The sequence below is a fragment of the Syngnathoides biaculeatus genome, chromosome 13 (assembly GCF_019802595.1).
Source record: "Syngnathoides biaculeatus isolate LvHL_M chromosome 13, ASM1980259v1, whole genome shotgun sequence".
NCBI classification, from domain to species: domain Eukaryota; kingdom Metazoa; phylum Chordata; class Actinopteri; order Syngnathiformes; family Syngnathidae; genus Syngnathoides; species Syngnathoides biaculeatus.
Window position 1 is genome coordinate 22,145,265 of NC_084652.1, and position 25,951 is coordinate 22,171,215.

General features: G+C 40.5%; 1 protein-coding gene and 1 non-coding gene across 5 annotated transcripts in view; one reads left to right on the forward strand and one right to left on the reverse strand.

Moving 5' to 3' along the window:
• The window catches only part of tox (thymocyte selection-associated high mobility group box), a 135,436-nt gene that overhangs the window by 98,319 nt on the left and 11,166 nt on the right, over positions 1 to 25,951 (forward strand). For all 4 annotated transcript variants that reach the window (XM_061839841.1, XM_061839838.1, XM_061839840.1 and 1 more), the window contains 5 exons: positions 3,956 to 4,240; positions 18,120 to 18,365; positions 22,483 to 22,716; positions 23,707 to 23,787; positions 23,881 to 24,369. In XM_061839841.1, coding sequence (XP_061695825.1) covers positions 3,956 to 4,240; positions 18,120 to 18,365; positions 22,483 to 22,716; positions 23,707 to 23,787; positions 23,881 to 24,369 — 1,335 coding nt within the window. The remainder of the gene's footprint in view (positions 1 to 3,955; positions 4,241 to 18,119; positions 18,366 to 22,482; positions 22,717 to 23,706; positions 23,788 to 23,880; positions 24,370 to 25,951) is intronic.
• trnap-ggg (transfer RNA proline (anticodon GGG)) lies at positions 5,001 to 5,074 on the reverse strand. Its single transcript has one exon. It is a non-coding gene; the product is annotated as a tRNA-Pro (tRNA).

Below are 25,951 nucleotides of genomic sequence, written 5' to 3' on the forward strand. Positions count from 1 at the left end.
GGTCCTCTGCTCTGCGTTTGTCTTGTTAATCTTTCTCCCCAACACCAGTCATCCTGCACACCACCATCCTATGCTGCCAAGCTATACCCTCCCCTACCTCTACCTTACATTTAGTATCCTCCTTCGGATTTCATGGTCTCAACATAATGTTAGTCACTTGTGTTCTTCTACCTCCGCTCTTACAGGTCACTCTATGTTCCTGCCTCTTCTGGAAAAAAGTGTTCACTGCTGCCATTTCTATCCTTTTTACAAAGTCCACCACCACCCGTCCCTCAAAGTTCCTTTCCTGGATGCCATACTTAACCTTAGTTTCATCACCGCTGTTTCCTTCCCCAACATCTCCATTACAATTTGCATCAATCACAACTTTCTCTGTGTCTGGGATGTTCAGAACTACTTTATCTAGTTTCTTCCAGAATTTCTCTTTCAACTCTAGGTCACATCCTACCCACTTACCATAGCCGCTAATTACATTATACATAACACCCTCAATTTCAAGTTTCAGCCTCATTACTCGATCCGAGACATTCTTAACGAACTCTTCTTGTGAAATAACGCCTACTCAATTTCTCTTCCTGTTTACTCCATGGTAAAATAATTTAAATCCTACTCCATAAACTTCTTGGCCTGCTACCTTTCTACCTGCTTTCTTGGATGCACATTATATCAACTTTTCTCCTAATCATCATGTCAACCAACTCCTGGGGTTCTCTTGTCATAGTCCCAACATTGAAAGTCCAACACGCTCAGTTGTAGATTCTGTCCATTCCTCTTCTTCTTCTTCTGCCAAAGAATCCTCAGATCCACAGTAGCTGAATTTCCACCACTGCCCTACATGTTAACGGTGCCGCGAGTGGACGTTGTTAACGTGGGCCACGAGCAGTCTGATATGGGATTCTTTTGATGTACACTCAGATTTGTTTGTCAAAGTTTTCAGCCGGATGCCCTTCCTGACACAACCTTCTGCATTTATGCGGGCTACAGATTGCATTGGCTTGTGCCCTCATTGGGCTGCATTGCATGTGTAATACTGTAAATGTTTGTATTTAAAAAAACAAATCTCAACCAGCATATCATAACAGAGCATCCCCATTGTCTTTGAGTTTGCACCGTATAATTAATTAATTAATTGATTGCACTGATGGACTGGGAGAAATCATACACTTCATCAATCTTTTCATTATCCTCACAAGGGTTGTGGGGCGTGCTGGACCCTATCCCAGCTGTCAATGGGCAGGGGTGGGGTACACCCTGAACTGGTTCCCAGTCAATCGCAGGGCACATCGAGACAAACAGACACACTCACAATCACACCTAGGGGTAATTTAGAGTGTCCAATTAATGTTGCATGTTTTGGGGTGTTGGAGGAAACTGGAGTGCCCGGAGGAAACCCACGCAGGCACGGGCAGAACATGCAAACTCCACACAGGCGGCTCCGGGATCAAATCCGGGACCTCAGAACTCATACAGTTCAACGTCTTTGTTTTGAGGTTAACTGTTTCCTTTTCGAATAGCATCAAAGTTACTAGATATTATTTGGCCTGTGAAGGGCACCATTAAAAACTTACACTTTCTATTTTGCGCATTTCTTTCTTGTTGTGTGTATCCTTAAGCTTTTATTGTGAAATGAGAACATTCATCCCACCACTGTGACTATTTACTACTCAATAACCATATCCATCATTCAAATGACAACTCATAAGTCATGCACCTCAGTAGTCAACATTGCATTTGGTTTGGCAAAAGCGTGAGGGAGATGAAAGAGAAATCATGGATGAGATTAGAAGAGCAAGAGAGCCAACAAGGGGTGGAAAGAAAAGGATGGAGCGAGATGAGGAGCAAAAGAGTAGGAAAGGGTAGAGACTGGTGTGGCTAGCCAAGCAGAAAAGCTGTCAGTCTCTATAAAAGATCTCCTCTGTCAGATTAGTATGAGAAGGCTTCTCAAATGCTGCCTCTTTCTTTTAACCCTCATGTCTTTCACTCTTCTCTTGCACAATTCTCTCACTCCATTTCACTCGTCTCGTAGCTCTCGGAATAATTAAGCCTATATAATTTTCTTTCAGCATATCGCAACTTTGATGTATTTTCTTTTTATACACAAGCGATTCCCTCGGGGGTAACTGAGTTTGTAGACATAAATTAGTGTGATTGTTTGTTCACAAGTCTTTGATTCAAGGGTGGCAATATCGTTCCTGATAATTACTGTGAGAAAGAAAAATATGAGGCACAGCACAAAGATACGCTCTTGTAATGAAAATGAGCAGTATTTAAATCTTGGTAGTTATTGTTTCCGACAATAATCCATCACACTGAAGTCTCTTTTCCCATATGCAATTTCTATTTTCTAGTTTTCAATTCACTCATGATGTAAACCGTGTTCATCTGAGTTCCGTAACCATTCCTAAACCTATGTGTGCTGGTTTTAAAGGAAAAGAAACCTTACTATCATGAGAATCTATTGTAAATGTTTATTTACTGTTGTTTGATAAGTCGCCAATAAAATAAAGATGTGTGTTTAGTATCAAGCATAAGATTTAAAAAGCCACAGAATTAATTTTGCTGTGGTTAAACGTTTCTGACTGAAGGACTCTGGGTAAATTCTGTGGCTGACAAAAGCATGTGCGCGGAAATAATGAAAAGTTGGTGTTCCTACCTCAAGTTTTGGAATCTTAAATTGTTTTTATTTTTCCAAGTTTTGAAGTTATACTGATAATGTTTTTGCTCTTGGAAAAGCATAGGCAATGTTGTTTTGCAATTTTGGATGTGGAAAATACTTTTGTGTGTAAATGTGTAGGCAAGTGGGATCCAGTTCAAATGTTTGTATTAGGGTCTGATCAATTAATTGGCTGGGGGATTTAATCGGACAAAATTACTCATATTCAAAGGTGCAAACATTTTTGTTCTTTTTGTTTTGTACTCATTAACAAGGGTGTCTCATATTATAACATAAGCACATGTCATATCATAACTCATATCACGGGCAACATCGTAGTTATGTTTTCTCTCACAGCCGCGTTATGACAGTGAAACCATATAAATGTGTCTTCTTTTCCTTTCAGCTTGTCCCATTAAGGGTCACCACAGTGTGTCATCTTTTTCCATCCAAGCCTATCTCATGCATCTTGCTCTCTAACCCCCACTGTCCTCATGTCCTCCCTCACAACACCCATCAACTATTATATAGATGTGTACTTACGATTATTACAAAAATGCAACAAATAGATTGATAACCAGTGTTCAATTAAGAAGTGAATGAAAATGATCTGTTTCACTACTCCTCAATTAGTTTTAAAAGAAGGGCATTTCATTTTAAAAAATGGTTGCAATATCTCTTAACATTACCCACGCGCATAATTTGCTTTTGTATGCTGCATAAAATGAGGTGGAGGGCCAGATCTATCCCCCCAGGCCTTGTGTTTATTATCTCTAGTATTTATTTCAAAGTCACCGCTCAGTGCCAATGAAAATAATGGAAAAGAAGAAATGGGATTTAAGATTGTCCATACATAATACTTATTTTGTACTTGAAAATCCCCCACTGTTGTAAAGTTAAAAAAAAAAACTGGAAGACCGTGTATTGTAAAATAGTCAAATGTTCTCCCTCTGCCCAATATCAGAATCGCCATCGACCTTAAAGAATAAATCCATATCGGTTTGCAATTATGCATCTAAATAAATATTCATAAGAAAATCCTTGAGTTGTTGATGCTCTACTGGTGAAATTATTTGCATTTATGTCATTGTAAATAATTTTGGTGATGTAATTTGAATGCTTTATTAACGAGTTGCACTGCCTAGTACAGGATTGGCGTGTGGAATACAACTGAATTAATTTAGGAAAGTTATGTTGTGGGAATGTCTTCATATTTTTACAACTGGAATGTATAACTATTTGTAGTGTACTGTTTAACAGAAAGATGAGTGAATCATTTTTGCTCTATTTCCTTTTCTTCAGTCTTACTCAATGGGTGGTTTGGGTGATGATGACTTCAACATTCCACCCATCACTCCCCCCACTTTGCCAGACCACATGATGCCCCCGCATCTGCCCCACGATTCCTCAACTGGACCCTATCCTGCTCTGGATACCAACACCAGCTCAACATCACACCACCCCTACCAGCTACAGGGTATGAATCTGGCCGGAATGCCTGCCAGTCAGGATGGAGCACCTATGCTGAACCAAGATGGGGGTACATTCAGCCCAGACGGGTCAACCATGACCAGTACTCTATCGGTGGTGAGTAGCACCAGATAATTCACACTTAAAAATTGCATTTTTGTTATACTTTAAAACAATTTAATAATTGTCGGATTTAAAAGCACTAAACCCTACCTGAGGGCTGGTAAGTGGTTCAGGAAATGGATGGATGGATGGATGATTTCAAGAAACTGTAAACCACTGCTATGCATGGTTAATCTTACTGTCTTAAAATTCTCAAGTTTTTTTAAATTCTGTAATACATCCATCCATACATTTTCTGAGCTGGTTATTCTCACAACATGCAAACACGACACAATTCGGGCCAGGATTTGAACCCTAGTCTTCAGGACTGTGAGACCAAAGTGCTACTGCTGCCCCACTGTGCCGTTTACTGTAATACATTTAGAAGATAATTCTTATTGTTATTAATACATATTTTGTTACTTTTTAGCTATAAAAGCAATAACAAAATGTATTTATCAATTTAGAGTTTCCAATTAATATTGCATGTTTTTGGGATGTGGGAGGAAACTGGAGTGCCCAGAGAAAACCCACGCAAGCACGGGGAGAACATGCAAACTCCACACAGGCAGGTCTGGGATTGAACCTGGGACCAAAGAATTGTGAGGTGAACGCTTTACAAGCTGCACCACCGTGCTGCCCTAAATCAAAGAATTTAAGGTGTGTGTGTTTCTTTCGGCGTCGCCACAGCATGTCATCTCAGATGAACGCACATATGTTTGGCACAATTTTTACGCCAGATGCCCTTCTTGACACAACCCTTCTCAGGCAGTGGAGGCCCCAGTGGGATATGAACCCACAACCCCTGGTTTTCCCAAACCAGTGCTCTAACCACTGAGCTACGGGGCCTCTAAAATCAAAATCAAAGAATAAAGGGTAATGGATTGTATTACCAACTAGACCCTGGGAAGCTAAATACTAAATTCAAGCAATATGCAGTTTAAATTTGACAGTAAATTGATATAGGGGTTTTTCACTGTGACTGTGAGATGTGTGAAATAAGAAGTTTAGCTGTCATCGAAACTGAGGCATGTGTGGGGTTCTGTAAAAGCTTTCTCTCACCCTTTGCAAAAAAGAAACTTTCTAACCTGTCACTCTTAAACTTTCCGTCTGTGTCTGCTGTCTCAGTCTCTCTATTAGATGTACCAAAAACTGAAATAGAAGTTGGGGATAAGGGCAGAATATTTTAGCACTGTACATTATACAATATGTCATCTCCATATTTCATCACAATAATGTTCATCAAGACCTTATTATATCATAAAATCTTATGAGACTTCAGCTTAGTGAGCGTCTTTAATTATTAACTACCCAATTGTTTCTCTTTTGATGTATTTTTTGTTGTGGTTGTTGTGCGTGATGCCATATTGGTAGAAGGCTAGCAGTAATGATAAAGAGCAAAAGTGAGGCACACTCTGCTTTGGCTGTCCACAATAACTTTACATCAATAATATACATTTTTTTAATTTACACTATGAAGTGGGAGTTGTTTTTTTGCAAGTAAAACGTTTGGAGCACAAGTATTGATGGCCCTCTGTTTAAAGGGAGTACACTTGGGATGGGGTAAGTATGTATTGATTGTGATTCCATTTTCGATACTGCATATTGTTCCGATTCCATATTGATTCCCTATTGATGCACAAAGCTAATTGAGCTGGTGAGCCTCCATCCATCCATCCATCCATATTCTGATCCGCTTAACCTCATGGGGGTCGCGGGAGTGCTGGAGTCTATCCCAGCTGTCATCGGGCAGGAGGTGGGTGCACCCAGAACTGGTTGCCAGCCAATCGCAGGGCACATAGAGACAAACAGTCACACTCACAATCACACTTAGGGGCAAGTTAGAGTCCTCAATTAATGGATGTTTTGGTGATGTTGGAGGAAACCGGAGTGCCCAGAGAAAACCCACACTGGCATGGGGAGAACCTGCAAACCCCACACAGGCGGGGTTGGGATTTGAACCCCGGACCTCAGAACTGTTGAGGCTAATGCTCCAACGAGACACGTCACTCCCTGCCTGTACTTTCAAACATGGAATTTAAAATACACAATAACATATAATTATGAACAATAAATTTTTTGGACACACATTATGATTTACCAATCTATCAAATCATCACTGTGAAGTGCCAATTACTGGCAATGAGGACTTACTCAATGTTCAATTTATTTTTTATTTGATTTTTTTTTTTAATCTGTGGGTGGTATTGGCACCTTTTGAGAGTACCTGATACCTAGAATAGAGATAGCAAGTATCAGTATGTGCCCATCCCTAAATTATATAAGTAAATGAAAGTAGGGCATTACTGTATGGTAGATGTTTTTATATTGAACTACAGTGTTGGAAACATTCAGAACAAAAATAGACTTGTTTTTCTTCATCAGTCATTTGCCACTGAAGAGGAATAAAAAGACTATTCGTCAAGCAATCAAATTAGGGAGTATGAAGAATCTGAGAAAAAATATTCACCTATTCAAACCTTTATGACAGTTAAACATGCTAGAAAGTGCAATCTTCAGGTTTACTCGACTTCAGTTGCAATCGCTCTCGTATATGCTTTGTATCCATCACATCATCAAAGCTAAGGGTAGAACTGCATGTAGTGTTTTCAAATGTTTAATTATTATAAATTACACTGCTTTTTTTTACATTTGTAATGTCATTTAGACATGTTGAGACTGATATCAAAAGGAGGATAACAACTGCTGAGGAGCAGATTGTCTCTCAGCTTGCCATTTAGTTACTTTTCTCACTAGTGTACTGCACGTCTACAAATATGATGTGACAGCATGAAAAAAATACCAATATGTTACAATTGTAGGAATCTACTGTTGTAATGGAAGTGTTTGGAAATCCTTCTCACAACCCTCTATTAAAAAGGTAAAATGAATTCAGCCCAATTTTGAATTAAGTTATTAGATAATGTTTCTTTTTTTCCATTTTTTCATTTTTCATTTGCATTTCATTACCACTAATTTGTCTCACCTTTTGAGTGTGCTTTTTCTTTTTAATTGGCTTGAAACTTTTTTCCATAACATTTTATCTCAGCCTCTTCCTTTTTGTGTCTTTCACTCAGTTCTTGCTTTTATATTTCCATACTACTATACATTTATTGCCGGTTCATGATTTATGGTTGCCTAGCAACTATGCATGGCTCAACCTAATCGGGGTAGAAAGAGTGGTATAGAGATTCAAATGTGTGTGTCCTGTATGTGTGTTTCCAATAGAACTAATAATGTAGGCCAGTCCATATTGAGATTCTAGTTGCTCTTTTAATGGGTTTTGACATATTTTTAATGATTACTGTTCCTCACATTCGCCCTTACATAAAGTAACGTATGGGACAAGAGCTCTAGTGCAAGATGCTAACCTGCAAATTGTGAGAGATTCAAGAGCATTTTAAGATATTTACAGAAGGAAGAGCAAACCAACAAACCTAAAGATCAGTTTATGGTCACTTATTTTTCAAGCAGTCTATTTTAATGAGTTTTCAACCAAAACAAACTGGCCCACCATTTTTTTTTTACATTTCACTCCATTTACTTTTACTCCAGTAAATGATTAATCTGATGAAGTTCTTTTATCAGAATTCATTTTGAGATTTTGACTCAAGTTATGAATCAATTAATCAAACTTGATTTTTATACCAGAACAAAATGCAACAGGAAGTGTTTTACATTAAAAAGCATTTGAAAAAGTAAAACTAATAAATCAAACCTAGCCACTGCTTGTACATGAGGATACAGACACACACATGCACATACATTGAAGAAAATAATAACCTGATCACCTGATGTTGAGTACAGAGCATCACAATTTTACGCTTTGACTTGGCACAAAACTAAATTGAAAAATGAGCAGTTAATTGAGCTCTCCTGATTTTACAACCATCTGCAGTTTTGCATATTGAACAAATCTTCATGAGAGCCTTTAAACGGTTTCATCCAACTCACATTTGAAATTTACTGTCAAAGTAAACATACAAAATGAGAATTATGTTTCTGTATTTAAAACAACCACATTATTTTGCCTTTAAGTCTGTTATCTTAGTGTTAACTCAATGGGAAATGCCACAGACATATTAGATGGGCTAAAGAATATCCTGTTTGTTATAACACTTTTGTCAGGGTCTCTGCCTTGTACCTGGCTCCTCACCTGCACCTCATTGGCTCTAATTATGCCATGTATTTATACCTTGTGTGTTGTATCACTAGTTGCCAGTTCGTTGTATAAGACTGAATTAGTCTTCGTGAGTATAAGAGCTTCTTGTTGTGTATTTGCCTCGTTTGCCGCATTCCTGTGTCACCACACGCAAGTTTAGTTAAGTCCTGGTTTTACCTCGCAGTTATTTGACCTCGTTTTCATGTGTTTGGACATTGCCTTTTACCACGTGTTTTGGTGCCTTTGCTTTGGTGGACTGCTTACCTGTGTATGACTTCTGGGTAGAATAAAAGCACCCTCAAAATCACGTCACTGCCTCGGAATTCTGCATTTGGGTTCTACCCCTTGTCCCATGTTCGTGACTGAACGAACTAGCCATACATGAACTGAGCAGACTCAGACCCAATAAATGCTGAACTTAGGTGTAGAGGGATGAAGAATTTGCTGCGCTTCAAGACCAGTGGGTTGAAGAGCCATATTTAGATGATACGTGGATCACTTCTAACTAACAACAGACTCCCTGGCAGTATGTATGACTGTACTCAGGAGGACCCGTGCCGAGTGAAGTAATTACTTCAGGGGTGCCCAGACACTGGTGGCCGGTTGGGGGGAGAGCTCCTTTCTCCTCCCGCACGTGGCCAAACCACCTCCCTGCCCGATCCACCTCCACGTTGGGGCTCATGCCAGCCCGCACACATCAACACATTTAGCACCTCTGACTTACATACTTTATTAAGTTATTGTGATGCGGATCTTTTGTTACATTCGTAAGGATTACGTCCCCCCCCCCAACTATTTTTTTTAATACCTCTATACAAACCTTATTATCATTCAGAACCCACAAAGCTCTCGTCCTTTGGACCTGTGCAATTCATTTTTCAGGACAAACCAGGTCTTTTGGAAATTTATCAAGAGTGAATCCATCCTCTCGAGTGTTCGAGCAAAATCCAACAATACAACGAGGCGGCATTTTGGCTAACATACAGAAAAAACAGCTAATCTCTCGCAGGTACAATAGGTGTAAATATGCGACCCCGCTACTGGAAGCATCTGCAAAAAATGTCACTTCCTGCTTCTTCTTCAGTCTGAGAGAGACTTTCCATGGTGGGAGATGAAAAAAACAAATCAGGCCAACATTCAGACTTGCCGTGAAAAAACGGATGGGACCATTTTGATTGATTATTTTTGGTTAAAAACATACAAAATTTTATGTTTTAGGTGTCAGTGGCCCTTTAAGCCTTGTGTGTTGTATCACTAGTTGACAGTGTATGCTGCATGAGACTGCATGAGACTGCAGTCACTCACATTTGACCAGGGGTGCTCAATGCGTCGATCGCAAGGCAGTTTGGGTTGATCGTGTGACAGCGTGCCAAAAAAAAAAAAAAAATAGACGTTAGACGTCATCCACCTCGTCGCTTGATTCGCAAATACATCGAGCGCACACACATAAAGGCGCATTCTAGCAAGCCGGCCTCTATTTATGGCAGTCGCCGCGTAGCGCGCGTGCAACCCCCCCTACCCCTCAACACACACACACACCTACCCGCCCTACTAACAATAATACGTATGAGATTGTGATTTACTTTGACTTGATCTAATTTCTAACGGTCATTTTCCCCGTGGTACATGTTATCTTGAAGTTGAAAACCTTTCCCTTCTACATGCTTTAGGAAGATATAGATCATCTACTGGTAGCTTTCATCAATGGATTGACAATAGATACCGCAGTAAATCACGCTAGATTATAACAATACATCACGATTGCCGACAGGAATGTTTGTTACAATGTATCGCTCGCTTGTTGCCACTAGCACCGATTATGTTGAACTAAACTTTCAGCATTTTCAAAACATTGTGAGTAAAGACTGTTCGTGTTTATTTCTTGACAGCCCAGTGCATTTAACTTTTCTTCAGATTGTTAGTCAGATCAAGAATTTTTATTGATGAAAATTTTTAAATCCGGTTTCACATCATATTCTTCTAATATCAGTTGAAATCAGAATTTTTAATTTACAGTTATATTATATTAATACAGTAAGTTATTTTAAGGCCATCTCTAATCACACCTGCAACTTTATCTGCGGGCATGACTGACCACACCTGTACATTTTTCAAATGTGAGTGACAAATTAGTCTGCGTGAGTAACCGAGCTTCTTGTGGTGTATTTGCCTCATTGTCACGGCCAGCTTTCGTGTGTCACCACAGCCAAGTCTAGTTAAGTCTTGTTTTGGCCTAGTAGTTATCTAACCTCGTTTTCATCTGCCTTTTGCCACGCGTTTTTGTGCCTTTGCATTTTTTGGACTGCTTACTTGTGTATGACCTCTGCCTGGAATAAAACCACTCTCAAAATCATGTCACCGCCTCGGATTCCTGCATTTGGGTCCTACCCCATGTCCCATGTTCATGACAGCTTTAATATATTTCAGTATATTTAGCAGGGTTCGCACACGGCCCTAAAAGTCCCTAAAAACCCCTAAATTTTCAAAGGTGAATTTAGGGGCTCCTAAAAATCCTTAAAATCCGCGAAAACCGGTCAAGTCCCTAAAAAGGCCTTAAATTAAAAAAATATCAAAGGGAGGACATCTACCGCCAAAATTCTCCCTAAAAAATAAATTAATCTTTTATGTAGAAAAAAAAAATAGCGATCCGTCTGCCGTCCAAATCAGCCGGAAATTGTCAATGGAAGTCACCGTGTTGACAACTAGTTGCCATCTTGTCGATATTCCATTGTTTGTTTCCGTGAGTAGGCATTTCACTTCGTCTTCGTTACGACGTAGCGTAGTTCTTTCATCGATCCAACTTGTATCATGGGGAAGTGCATTTTTCAAGAAACTTGGGTTGAAAGTAAGGAGTTTGGGAGCTGGGTTCGTCTAGATCCAAAAGATCGACACATGTTTTACTGCCATCTGTGCAAGCAGAGTTACCAGCTTGAAAAGATGGGCGTCAAAACGCTGGAGTCACACCGGAAAAACAGGAGACACGCTGATTTGGCGAAGACTCTCTTATCTTCCGTTGGTTTCTAAAATATCAAGATAGTGAAGCATCAACTTCAGGCAGTGGTACTAGCAGTGCATGCGCACTAGGGATCGCAAAAAAATGCTTACTTTCATAACTGGTTTTAACCGAACAGTTGTAGCAAAAAAAAAACGATTAACCGGTTTTAAAACCGGTACGATTGTAGTATGTAAACACGGGACCTCGAGTTGGGGTGCGGGGTTCCGCACGGACTGTTTTTGTTGTTGCTCTTCCGGAGTGACGAGTTCACAGAGTTCCCCCCGTTATGCTCGTAGTGTTTTGATGTCTGCCAATAAAACAAGTTTTGTTCCTGTGTCCGACACTCCGCCTCAGACTCCTTTTCTCCGGCGCTACACCATCGATCGTTAATTTACTCCGCGGTAATGGGGTAGTTTGTATACAATATTGACAAACAAGCTTGTTGAATGTGGCTTTTAACAACGCACTCGTGTAAGTTAAATTTTTTTTATTTTTTTTGTAAAAATGTTTTAATGTTGACATTCTTCTTTCGGACTTTCAGAAAGGGCATGAAAGTATACCGAACGTTTCCTCGATGCCATGTTTGATGTTTCTTTGATTTAACTGAATGTTCTTTTGAGTCCAACTTTACTCTAACAGCGAAACATGAAAAAAGTGGAAATGATGTTGAAAAAATAGCGCAATGTGGAGTACCAGAACCGGAAGAAATGATTGGAAATTTTAACCGATTTCGAAAGTTCGATTACGGTTTCAGTTTTAAAAACCCGAAAACCGGTTATAACCGGTTATTTGTAACCGGTTGCAATCCCTAATGCGCACTTACAGTTGTCCAGCCATTTTTTTCTTACTCTTGATTTCCCACGATGGCCCTAAATTTTTCGTGTCGCCCCTAAATTTTTTCCGTCTAAGCCCTAAATTTTTTGTGTCAGCCCCTAAGAATGCCCCTAAAAAGCCCTTAAATTTTTTTGGTCAGACTGAGTATGAACCCTGTTTAGGCTAGAAAAAATCTGAATCAACATGTAGAACGGCGGCATGGTGGATCAGCTGGTAAAGCGTTGACCTCACAGTTCTGAGGACCCAGGTTTGGTCACGGCCCCGCCTCTGTGGAGTTTGCATGTTCTCCCCGTGCCTGCGTGGAGACTCTGAATTGCCCATAGGTGTGATTGTTAGTGTGGTTGCTTGTTTCAATTTGCCCTGTGATTGGCTGGCAACCAGTGCAGGGTGTACCCCGCCTCCTGCCCGTTGACAGCTGGGATAGGCTCCAGCACTCCCCGAAACCCTCATGAAGATAAACGGCAAAGAAAATGGATGGATGGAACATGTAAACCAGAGGTCGGGAACCCATGACCCACGAGCCATACCTGGCTCTCTTGGTGGTTGCTAAGGCTCGCGGAGCCCTCATAATGACATACTGTACATGTGATTTCTGTCGTGCAGAGAAGATTTGTCCTTGTGGGGTTGCGGTAGTTCAGTGTGGCAGTCGATGTCCACAGGCGCAGAAGGGTCTAACGGCGATTGTGTCAGAACAACAATTATGGAAAGGCTTTAGACAAAGGTCGCTCGAAGAAAAAAACAAGAGTACAGACGTTTTCAAGAAGAATGGACAGCCTTTGTGGAGAGGGAGGGCTCTGCTGTGTGTTTAAATTCGCAGATGGGGAGTATACCAAAGCATTCGTACTCGACCTTGCCAATAAACATTTTGCCAACTTCGCATAAAGACAAGATAATCAAACGAATAAAAGACATGCCTTCATTGGCAAGAACTGTTCACCATCGTATCACCATGATGGTAAATCAAATTGAATTACGTTCACGATTAACAGATGGAAGGCATAACGCCTGCGTGAAGCTTAATCTGACTATGTATGAAACAGACTCCAAAGCCATCAGCAAAACTGTCCAGCACCAGATGTCGCATTAATGGCAAGAAGTACTTTTGTCATCATTGCTGAGGAACAGCGTAACAATGTTATTTAAAATATTGTACTCTAAAAGTGTTGGTCTTACATAAATGTGCAAATAAACCTGTAGTTAGTTTTTAAAATACTGTGTTTAAAATATTTGGCCTTTATGGCTCTCTCAGTCAAAAAGGTTCATGGCCCCTGATGTAGACAGTCAACAAGACAATATGTAGAAGCAAATAATCTTCACCTTTTGTGAAAAACAACTGACATTCCTGGTGATTACTTAGTCTCAATAGTTAAGTGAAACTGTTCGTTTGTTTTCCTGAGTGTATTGTACTGCTGCCTAGTGGCCAAGTCATACACACCAGATGGTGCATCAATGAATAAATCATGATACACTAATTGTTGTTTAATGCATGTGTGTATATATATATATATATATATATATATATATATATATATATATATATTACACTACTTTGTGTTTTGTAGTACAATGTTATAGAGTGCTATTTTTCTTATTTAAAAATACATTACAAAAACATTTGTTGATGGATGGATGATGAAATGTGTTAATGGCATTTCCATTTATCTCAGTGGGTAAAGATGACTTGTGATACTCTTGTTATGAGTTATAAATATGGTCATGGAGCAAATTTAACTCCTATTTTAAGGGAACTCTTCATCTTTCTTGTTTTTTTTTAAACCCCAAGTGACATGCGTAGAAACATTCAAAAGTAGATATTGTAATGAAAAATACATATAACATTATTCACTTAAATATGTATACGAAAAAATAAGTATGAGTGGAGAGCGTGCCATCCATGCGCAAAGTTGTGGAAGTCTCACTCCACATCGAAGTGGTAGCCATGTTGCCTGCAATATCAATAGCAGACGTCACACAAGGACATTCGTCATTGAAAACACGCAGTGACATCTGCAATGTGAGAGGAGCAACAGAGATTTTCGGATTTTTTCGACGCCCCTTCCGACACGGAGCTCTTTTCAAACAAGATAACATCTCACAATCAAGTGAAGTGACCAGGGCAATATTACCCTATCATTTCGAGTATTATTTAGATGATATGGGGATCACTTCTAACTAACAACAAACTCGCCGACAGTATGTATGACAGTATGTAGCGTACTCAGCTGTGAGCGACGACAACGCCACAAAGCGGCCGGGTTGAATCATATAGAAATCATTTTAAAAAATCATACATTGTGATTTCTGGATTTTTCTTTTTAGATTATCTCTCTCACAGTGGACATGCACCTACGATGACAATTTCAGACCCCTCCATGATTTCTAAGTGGGAGAACTTGCAATATAGCGGCAGAGTGTTCAAATACTTATTTTCTTCACTGTATGTACGCGATCTTTTGTTACGTTCTGAGAGGAATACGTCCCCCCCCCCAAGTATTTTTTTTTTTTTTAGTAGCTCTATATACACCAACCAGTCATTTGGAACCCACGAATCTCTCGTCCTTTGCACCTGTGGAATTCATTTTTTCAGGACAAACCGGGTCTTTTGGAAACGTATGAAGAGTCAATCCATCCTCCCGAGTGTTCGAGCAACATCCAGCAATACAACAAGCCGCGTTTTGGCTAACACGAAGGAACAAAGAGCTACCATCCCGCAGGTCAAACTGGTATAAACACACAAACCCGCCTGGGCGTCTGCAAATAACATTACTTCCTGCTTCTTCTCCAAAATAAATCCCTCGAGAGTATTTTCACAGCAGGAGTTACAAAAAGCAATATATGTCAAAATCATGTTGTGTGGTGAAAAAAACGGATGGGTCCATTCCGGCTGCCTTTTTTTTTTAATTAAAAACATACTAAAAATCATGCTTTTCATGTCAGTGGTCCATTAAATTAGCAGTACAGTACCGCAATCATACCACACCCCACAAAAAAAAACATACTCTCACATTACCATAGATGAAACCACTGAATGTTTCTTTTTGAATCCAATCCATGTTTCTTATTTAAACTAGCAGGGCAGAGTGTGGCCTTGTAAAAAAGTAAAAAACTGTACTGGTACTGTACTTGACTGCCTGTAATCTCTAAATGGTACCATTATCACCATTTAAAATCCATTTGTTAGTGAAGATAGGCAAAATCCCTACAACATTCACTGTCCAAGTTCATTTAGACCTTTACACATATATTTATATAGTTTTTTATGTATGTTTGACAAAATAACAACAAACAATCATCATTAAATGCATTAAACGGCGCATTAAAGCGTATTCGGGCAAAGGTACAGTCACAACCAAGTAAATGCCAAACCACTACTAATATTTTCTTTCTCCATTTTGGCTCGGAAATTCGTCGTTATGATGCGTTCTCCTTTGTTAGACCACTGATACTTGCCATCTGAATACCGCATCTGCATTCAGAGACAACAGCCGGTAATCAAGTTCTGGTAATGTGTTCCCAAGACGAGCACAGCACACGAGACCGCATCCGCTATTAGGTGATGCTTACGAAAAGGAAACTGTGAACGTATGCGTCGAGCAACATCCATCTGAATCTATGTGAAATGAGGTGTCAAAGTTCGACCGGATGTTAGCTACCATAACTTTTGGTTTCCTCAGAAATGGGCACAAAATGTAATGCACTGATGGCGTACAAAATACTAAATTGTTATGACACAGTTACTAAGTACAGTGACAAACAAATTTATGAGGCTACCACCTATTTGTCTCAACATCATTAAGTGCGTGATTGTAGACTGACTAATATTATTACCACCTTTTATGAAGACTCTTCTTTCAATTTATTGTCAAAATGGCTGTGGTGAAAATGGGTCTATTTTGTATAAATGAGTCAGATATGCTGACATTTTATTCCTTTGTTGTCAAAATGTATTGTTAGAGTCACCGTCTCTGGGGAAACGGTTGTTTTGATTGACAACACTACGCAGTAAAGCATGACTGTCTTGGCACAGGAGCGGTAGTAAAAGTGTATCAACCCATGTAAATAGTATTCCAACAAATTTTAAAGGACCTGGATAAAATGCACACGGAGTAATACTAGATACTTCTCTGGAGGGTAATAAAACTATATTGACATACCTGCACATGACCATTAACTGATGAAATAAATGACATTATATACGGCTTATTTTCTCACTTGCTTTGCCTGTTGCCATGGTTACCTGAGATGTCATTACTTTCTGTTTGAGAGGTCACGACGAGCTACATTTTGATGTGGCTTCAAAAGCGTTTTCTCCATCCATTCAGTCAGTATATTGCCATTCTATATTTTGCATACAGCATCCAGTATATTGAACTTAGTGGGTGTTTTTCTATTTAATTGTCTGGGTATTTTAAGTCACATCAGCAGTTTGTTAAATCAGTTGTTGAATTGCATGTAAATTAGTCCTGATTTACCTTGTATTCATGAGATTCCTTTAATCTTGTTGTTTACTTATCTAGACTGTTTGATGGCACCTTTGACAAGCTTGCCTGTGTGATAAATCATCCATCCATCCATTTTCTTTGCTGCTTATCCTCACGAGGTTCGGGGGAGGGCTGGAGCCTATCCCAGCTGTCAACGGGCATGAGGCAGGGTATATCCTGAACGAGTTGTCAGCCAATTACAGAACACATGGAGACAGACAACAGTTGCACTCACAATCACACCTAGGGGGAATTTAGAGTGTCCAAATAAGATTGCATGTTTTTGGCATGTGGGAGGAAACTGCCCGGAGAAAACCCACACAGGCACAGAGAGAATATGCAAACTCCACACAGGCGGGGCCGGGATTGAACCCTGGACCTCAGAACTGTGAGGCCAACACTTTATAGCTGATCCTCCGTGCTGTCTGAAGGATTTATGTCATAAATAATTTAAAAACCATGCTCTCTTTCAAAGTGAAAGTTTAGCTGGACCGTCCGCATGTCCCGGCTGGCCGACTAAACACTACAGTACATCAGTCACATAAGGAGCTTTCAAATGTAATTTCTTATCTTTTATACATATTTCAGTCTTGTTCAAAAATCTCAAGAAAAGTACGCTCCAGAATTTGCATACAGCCTATGTTGTCCATGAATCACACCTCTTTGGTGTTTCCACTGTAGTCACATCTTGCAGTGGGTGTATGAAAAGTCAGGACATGTGAATGCACCTAAAAGGAATTGCACAAGTAAAGGCCCATAAAAAAAAAAAAAAAAAAAAAAAAGGACTGAACCATGAACAGGTGAATAGGGCACTGGAGCGCTGACCATGGAGACCAGACACAAGGTTAAATTTGCACATGGACACAACGATAATTTGATTTCTTCTGTCAATGTGAATTACTACAGACCAATCGTGAATCTGGATTAGGAGCCATTCTCAACCACACAGCACTATCTGTTGACATATTTCATATTTAGTCCATAAAAATGTAGCTAAAATGCATTTGTCCATTAATCAAGATAATGTTTATATATTATATATATTTAATGTTTTGTTTCCATTGCCTCTCTGCCCAAAGGCATTCAAACATTTTAGTGAGAGTAAGGGGAGTACAGTTCACCATTTTAAATGTTTCTACTGTGTGATTGCACCATATGAATTTTGCCATCCAGACATTTGCCATGACCAAGAAAAATAATCAAACAATTCTGATCTCCTGTTGTGAAATTTTATAATGAATCCTACATTATTTTGATTATGTGGTCTTTCAAGAGAATTTTGAATGAGGCTCAAAAGCACTTTAGACAGTAGGAGAAGAGTTCTGTAATTTTCTGAGTTCATGTATAAATGTCACCAAGTCAAACTTGAGACATGGAATTTGCCACAATGAGCCACCCTTTGTACTTCTTGTCTTGACACAGATGCAGCAGATGGTAAACTCTGATTCTCGGTTTACCAGCAGCCAACAGCCCATTGAAGCGGCGCTCGGACCCAAAAACCCGTCAGGCATGACCCAAGCGAGTCAGTTGTCCACCATCAACCAATCCCAACTGGGACTTGGCGGGAACTCTGCTACTCACAATTCTCCATCTCCTCCGGGAAGTAAATCTGCTACACCATCTCCGTCAAGCTCAGCACATGAGGACGACAATGATGATGGATTCAAGGTAAAAAAAAAAACAAAAACAAAAAAAAAAACATATAGTTAAAAATGCAAAAATCAGCTGTTTTTGTGGAGATTTGTGTGTGCATGTGCATGTATAAATGCACGCTTCAGATTATACAGTCATTCCCCTGCACTTAAAGTAAATGTAAATCAGTCCCCTCCGTTTCACGTGACTCATAGTGAAAAAAAGTGTTATTGCTGATATTCTGGGGAAATGAAACAATTACAATTCTGCGGAATAATATTATTTACCTGCTTTTTTCTCTCCATTCTTCTCTGGGTATTATGGAAACATGAGAAGGTAATATTGACTTTAGCCAAGTGGAAAATTGCATTTTTTTTTTAAACTTTCTCCCATGTGTTTCAAAACTGACTGCTTATGTGAAGCACAGTGCAAAATAGTCAGTAGTATTATTTGCTCACATTTGAATTGGGAATTTATGATGAACACATTTTTTTCAATTCACAATGCAGTTAAATCTTCAAAAGATGAGGAAAGACAAAATGATGACCAGCAGATGTGACAGAAAAAATGCAGTAGTGCACGTACAGTATATAGTATATATGTATATCTGCAGTGTCATCAATGATTTTTCCTTGCTGTGATTCAGTGTCATGAGTCAAATACACGGTTCCAATGTTTTATATCCACACACAATTTGCATTTCACTCTCAAGTTTGATCAAGAATTTTCAAGCACCGAGGAGGAAAATGTAGAGATAGAGAAACAAATTATCCTTCACCCGTGTTGGTTTAAGAATGTTTTACCTGGGGTGCCCCTAAGTACACACATACCCGTTTCAAGTTCAGATTTCATTTTCTGCATTTGTCACGGTAACTTGGATGTATGTCAAATGAATAGCTTAATGTTGAACACTAGCCCAGTTCTTGTACTATTAGTGTCAAACTTAAGGTCCAGCCTGCCACATCATTTTATGTGGCTCGCAAAAGCAAATCATGCGCATCGACTTCTGTGATTCTCGCTAAAACCTGGACCAAAATTTTCAGTTGTCATGTCATAAATAATGTTAAAACATTGCAAGCATATTTTGTTACCAATCCCTCTATTTATGCTTGTACAGTACCGGAACAACCCAGTACCCATGACTTCTGATTTCAGAATTGGTTATTCATCTGTTTGTTGTGTATATGCAATATGAGGCAATTGACCATTTATATGGTTTCACCTTGGTAACGACCCTCTGGGGGAAATTGTCACTAAAACGAGACCCATGACAAAAATGAGTTTGACATCCCTAGAAATGGAGCCTTTGCAATAACAATTCTCAACAATTACAAAATTAAAGTTTTATTTTGAAGTATTAGACTCTACATTTGCTCACGGTCTTTCAGAGTATATACAGTACATTTATCAATATTTATCAGATATTTACCAAGCTCTTTTAGCCAATTTTAGACAACAGGTCTAGTGCCTTTGCACACTTGCCCTCACAGCTCACTAGAATATTCCCTCGCTACATTGCGGTTCACTTTTTGCGGCCCTGCTATAACATGGATTTTTTTGTGTTCATGTTGTGTTCATCTTTTCCAGTATAGCAGGCTGTTTTTTACATCATCTATGAATGTGGACTGTGTCATTTATCCCGATTGGCTGAGGGTAACCCGCGTGGTGTGCTGGATCCCGATTGGCTAAGGGACTGTAGACAATTGTCAACCGCCCTAAGAACCATACCCTAATGCGGTGGAGGGCCCACGGCATTTTAAGAATACCCCGTGTTGTGCTGCAACGCGGTCCCAGTACTTCGAGCGGGCGATCTCGAGAAAAAAAAAAAAAAAAAGAGGGTGTGTTCAGGTGCTCAGTCCTTGGAAAAAAAAAAAAAACTTCCGCAATGGTTAATGGTCTCTAAGCCAAGCAGAGTTAGTGAATAACTAGAACCCTTTGTCTGATTGTCCGATCATGGCAAAAAGAGGGTCACACAAAAACAAAGACTTCGGCGACATGAAAGTGTGTGCATATATGCACACGAGTGTGTGCACTTTTGAAAAAAGATACTAATTGAGCCGGTGACGATCCATCCATCCATTTTCTGAGCCGCTTATCCTCACGAGGGTCGCGAGAGTGCTGGATCCAATCCCGGCTGTCATCGGGCAGGAGGTGGGGTACACCCTGAACTTGTTGCCAGTCAATCGCAGGACACATGGAGACAGCAACAGTTGCACTCATAATCACACCTAAGGGCAATAGAGTCTCCCATTAATGCATGTTTTGGGTTGTGGGAGGAAATCGGAGTGCCCAGAGAAAACCTACACAGGCACAGGGAGAACATGCAAACTCCACACAGGCGTAATCCTCCCAGAACATAACAAAAGATCCGCGTCATAATAACTTCATAAAGTACGTAAGTCAGTGGTGTTAAATGTGTCGATGTGCGTGGCCCGGAGTTGTTTTCGCTCGCCGGTAGCCTGGCGTTGTTGTTCGTCGGCGGCCTTGCGGTTGCTGTTGTTCGCCGGCGGCCGTGTCGTTATCCCCGACGCGGAGGTGGATCGAACAGGGAGGTGATTTTGCCACGTGCGGAGAGGAGAAAGGAGCTCCCTCCCACTGGCCACGGGTGTCTGGGTAGTTACTTAGCCCGGCGTGGGTCCTCCTGAGTACGCTACATACACAAGACTTGTAAAAGAATTAGGAAATTGAACAATTATAGGCCTCTCATGTTGAATATTTCATCAGGTTCCTGGTCCGTCTGTTGGTGAGTCCGTTGTTAGTTACAAGTGATCCGCATATCATGTAAATATGGCTCGAAACAATAGGATAATATCACTTCACTCGATTCTGAGATGTTCTCTTCTTCGAAATGAGCTTCAGTATCAGAAGGGGCGTCAGAAATATCTCAACATCTCTCTTGTTCATCTCCCATAGCAGGTGGCACAGCGTCTTCTCAATGGCGACTGTCCCACTGTGTTATCTGCAAATGATGTTGCAGGCAAAATGGTTGCCACTGGGATATTGAGTGAGACTTCCGCAACTTTGTGCTTTTTTCATATAGACATTGAAGTGAATAATGTCATATGTAGTTTATAACAATATCTATTTTAAAATGTATTTATGGCTCTCAGGGGAAAATGTATTTCTAAAAACTACAATATTTTTCTTTTATCGGAAAATGCTTATCCTGGATAAAGCAGAGGAAAATGGATGGAGTGACATTTAGATATTTATTTCTCAATTAAACATTTTGGTCTCAAAGAGGTTTTGATCTTTGTTTTCATTCTAAAATATAATAGTGTACTTTTTTTCCAAACAACGAAGGTTTGAACTTTGAAATTCTATAAAATGTTAATGCCTGTCAGAAAAGTTTCAAAAGTGTCTGATTAAACGGTTGAACAGGCTTAAAACAGAAAAAAAGAAATAAACATACTATAAATGAAAAAAAATGAAACAGAAAAAATACAGTACTGAAAAAAATCAAACAACTTGTAAACAAAAAGCATGGACTCTAAATTAGGAAAAAAAATCCTATAAATGAAAAATAAAGAAAATTAAGGATTTGGAAAGGAAAGTCCAGATTTAAATCCAACTGAGATGCAGTGGTGTGAACTTGAACGGGCAGTTCACCACCCTTCAAAATGGCTGGGGTGAAACAATTCTGCAAAAAAGAGTGGGACAAAATTCCTCCAGAGTGAAGTGAAAGACTCATCACCAATTGTCCTAAATGCTAGTTTTCAATTTTGCTGCCAAGGATGGCACAGCCAGTTATTAGGTTCAGGGGGGCAATTACTTTTTCACAGAGGCTCACAAAGGTTTGGATTTATTTTTTTTTTGTGCCTTAATAAATTGAACTGTCATTTGAAAACTACATTTTGTATTTCCTTGGCTTGTCTCTGAGTTATATTAATATTGGTTTAAAGATTTGAAACCTTTCTCTGTGAAATGCAAAAAAAAAAAAAAAAAAAAAACAGAAATCAGCAGAGGGTCGAATACCATTTCACGGCACTGCATATAGCATAACATACAAAAAGCAAGTCAAAATTAAATTTTTTATGGTGTGTGTCAAGTAAATAACATTCAGCCCAAATCACTTTCTACCAGATACAGTTTATCTTATCTTTATAATCTTTCCTTTCCTCATATCATCCTCCTTTGTTTACCTTTGTTTAAGCTGGGCAGTGGAGGTGAAAAACGGCCAGCTTTTGACATCTCCAAGAAACCCAAGACGCCAAAGAAGAAGAAGCGAAAGGATCCCAATGAGCCAGTAAAGCCGGTGTCTGCGTACGCTTTGTTTTTCAGGGACACTCAAGCTAACATCAAGGCTCAGAACCCCAATGCCACCTTTGGGGAGGTCTCAAAGATTGTTGCCTCCATGTGGGATGGCCTGGGAGAGGAACAGAAACAGGTACAGTTGTTATGACAGAAGATTTTCTTTGAAGTCAGATTTGTTGGGGTTTTTTTGTAATCAATGGTCCATCAAGCTTTAGCAGTAATGTGGCATTGGTGATATCAGAATGTGAAAGAAATAAAAAGTGTAAACATCCATCCATTACTTCTCAATACCCCTTATCTTCATGAGGGTTATGGGTAAGTCAGAGCCTAGACGAGGGGTGGTATAAACACCCTGGACTGGTCGCCAGCATCGTAGGGCATGTATAGGCTAGGCCAGTGATTCTCAACTAATTGACGGGTCCCAAAATTGGATCACGGAACCATTTTCGGGGCGTCGTGGACAAGTAGTAAAAATATTACATGGGATTTTTGGTTTACAATGGTATGGACAAACAACTTTTCAAGGTAGAAAGTACAATAAGGCTCCCTCAGTTATTGCATCCATTCATCCATCCATCCATTTTTCTCTACCACTTATCCTCTCTAGGGTTGCAGGTGTGCTGATTATCTCTGTTGACTCTAAGTGAGACACAAGGTACACCCTGAACTGGTTGCCAGCCAATAACAGGGCTCACATAAACAAATGAATCGCACACACATTTACACTTATGGGTCATTTAGACCCTTCAATCAACCTACAATGCATATTTTTAGAATATGAGAAGAAACCAGAGTACCTGGAGAAAACCCACGCAGGGACCCTGAAAATAGTCAAACTCCACACAGACAAGGTCAGATTTGAGCCCAGGCCAAGGCCCAAGTGTTAGACCAATGTGATAAAATCACTTTGCCATACCACCGTCCTCATAAGTGTGAGACCAATGTGCTAAAATCACTTTGCCATACCACCGGATATGCATGTGAACAACTACTTGTTCTTCCTTAACTGCACAATATTACTGTTTGTGTATGCTAAACAATTCAGTTGCATATATACAACGAGGTTTGAGTGCAACCAGCGGTATGGTACTGTCAAAATTAAACGTTATGTTTGTGCCTGAAGGTGTATAAGAAGAAGACCGAGACAGCAAAGAAAGAGTATCTAAAACAATTGGCTGCCTACAGGGCCAGTCTGGTCTCTCAGGTATAGCACATGCATACACACACACACTCGCACACACACACTATGATGCCTCCAGGACATGACAATAAATTGATCTTCTTTTTCATTCGACAGAGTTACAACGATCCATCTGAGATGAAGCCACCCCACTCTGCCTCATCATCCTCCTCTTCCTCCTCCGGCTCAATGTTCACATCCAAGCCATCTGTCTACACAAGCCAGCACGCTTCCTCCGGCTCACTGGCCCACCCGCTAACACCCCCCCAACACCCAGGCATTTACATGCCATACCCTCACCCGTCAAACCTCACCCATCATGCTTCGAACCCCAGCCTCGGACATCCTCACCTGCCCCTGCCGCACCCTCAAATCCATCCCCAGCTCCATGCCCTGTCCACAAGAGGTACTGTGCCACGGCCCAGTTTGCCTCACCAGGGCGGGCTGTCCCTCGGAGCTGTGGTGCAAGCCTCCACCCCACCTCACCAGGTCAGCCCTCCCCTACACAGCCAGGCACACCTGGGGAGGCTGCACAGTCCGCAACAGCAGCACCAGCAGCTTAGCGGTCATTCACTGGGGATGACACACTCGCCAGCCATAACACAGGTCAGAACCTATTAACACCTACAAAACTCAGGTAATGTGTTCAAGGACTTCACGCAAGCAACTGTTACGAGTGGCCTGACATTGCAAAAACAACACAGGTGCCTTAGTTGGTCCTCTAATAATTATAAACACCTAAAGTAATTGCTACTGAATATGGTTTCTTTGTCAATGAAAGATAATGATAAATTAGGACGTATTCAAAACAGAGAAGCGGGATACAGCTAACAATGAGCACACAAGACAGGGAACCCAAGAAAACATGGAAAAAAAAAAAAAACAACCCGAGCAAAATGTAGACCATTGTAACTACAAAATAGTACAAGAACTATGAAAACACAATATTCCCTGGTCAATTCAGTAGAGCTAAACGTAAAGCTCAATTTAAGGAGAAATTTTTCATAACTGTATTGCCTTTCAATGGTTTGGAAAACCAACAATGAACTGACAAATCCCAGTGACAAATTAAAAATCTTAATGGCTAGTCAATTAGAGTGCCAAATAACAAAAAGCTGTAACAGGTGTCAGAGGTGACACCGCCCAGAGCAGTGGCCTGGCCACATCCCTCACGGCAGTGGCCAGGCCTTGCTTATGACATGTGCACACTGTTCTTTTGCTGGTAAAAAACAAGAAACTTAACTGGCCATTCAAAAGAGCTAAAACTCCAAGTACCCTTAGGAAACACCACTTTGTACATTTTGAACAGCTTAGTGCAAAAACTTTCCTTCTCTTTTCGCCAGTTGCTAAGATATACTAGCCTCAAAAACACGACGCCGTCATCATCGCCCTGCAGGAAACGAAGCTATCGGACCAATCGAAACTGGCTCAATGCAACGACTTCACCATCGAATGTCATGATTGCCCAAAAGATGTTGGAAGTTGATTCAATACCGAGTTCTGGACACCCCGGGCAATGATCCGTAGTATCTCGAGACGCTTGGGATCACCGTGCGCATCGGACATGAAGACATCGACCTGATCAACACATACAGTCCTCCCTCCTCCTCGTGTCCATCTGGATACGTTCCAAAATCAGCCCACTCCTGGTCTGGGACATCATGCTGGTCATAGGTGATCTTAATGCCGATAGCGATGCAATGAACTCGATCATCGGTAACGACGCCTGCAGTGAATCTGTGCTTGAGTCATTTGGAACAATTGGACTTCGGGATCCTAAACAAGCCTTTCACAACCCGCGTAACTGCCACCTGCCAGAGCTTGCCCGATGTCACCCTCGCCAGTCCCTCCCTCCTGGCGTCTACCTCATGGAGCGTGATGGCTGCTCTTGGATCCGATCACCTACCCACCCTGATCACCATGAACCATGAATAGATCAAATTGCCCGCCAAAGGACGCTCGTTCATCAACTTCAAAAAGGCCACGTGGACTGACCTTACCACCTACATCAAAGACAAGATATCCAAGCTACCATCACCCACCTCTGTCCTCCCTCCTCACCGACGATCCTGACGAGCTGAGGCGAACCAATACCGCTGACCCACAGCTGCTTGAAATGAGTTGTGAAATCGCCAAACTGGTCAAACAACATCGAGAAACCAAGTGGCTCGACACCATGTCCAGGTGC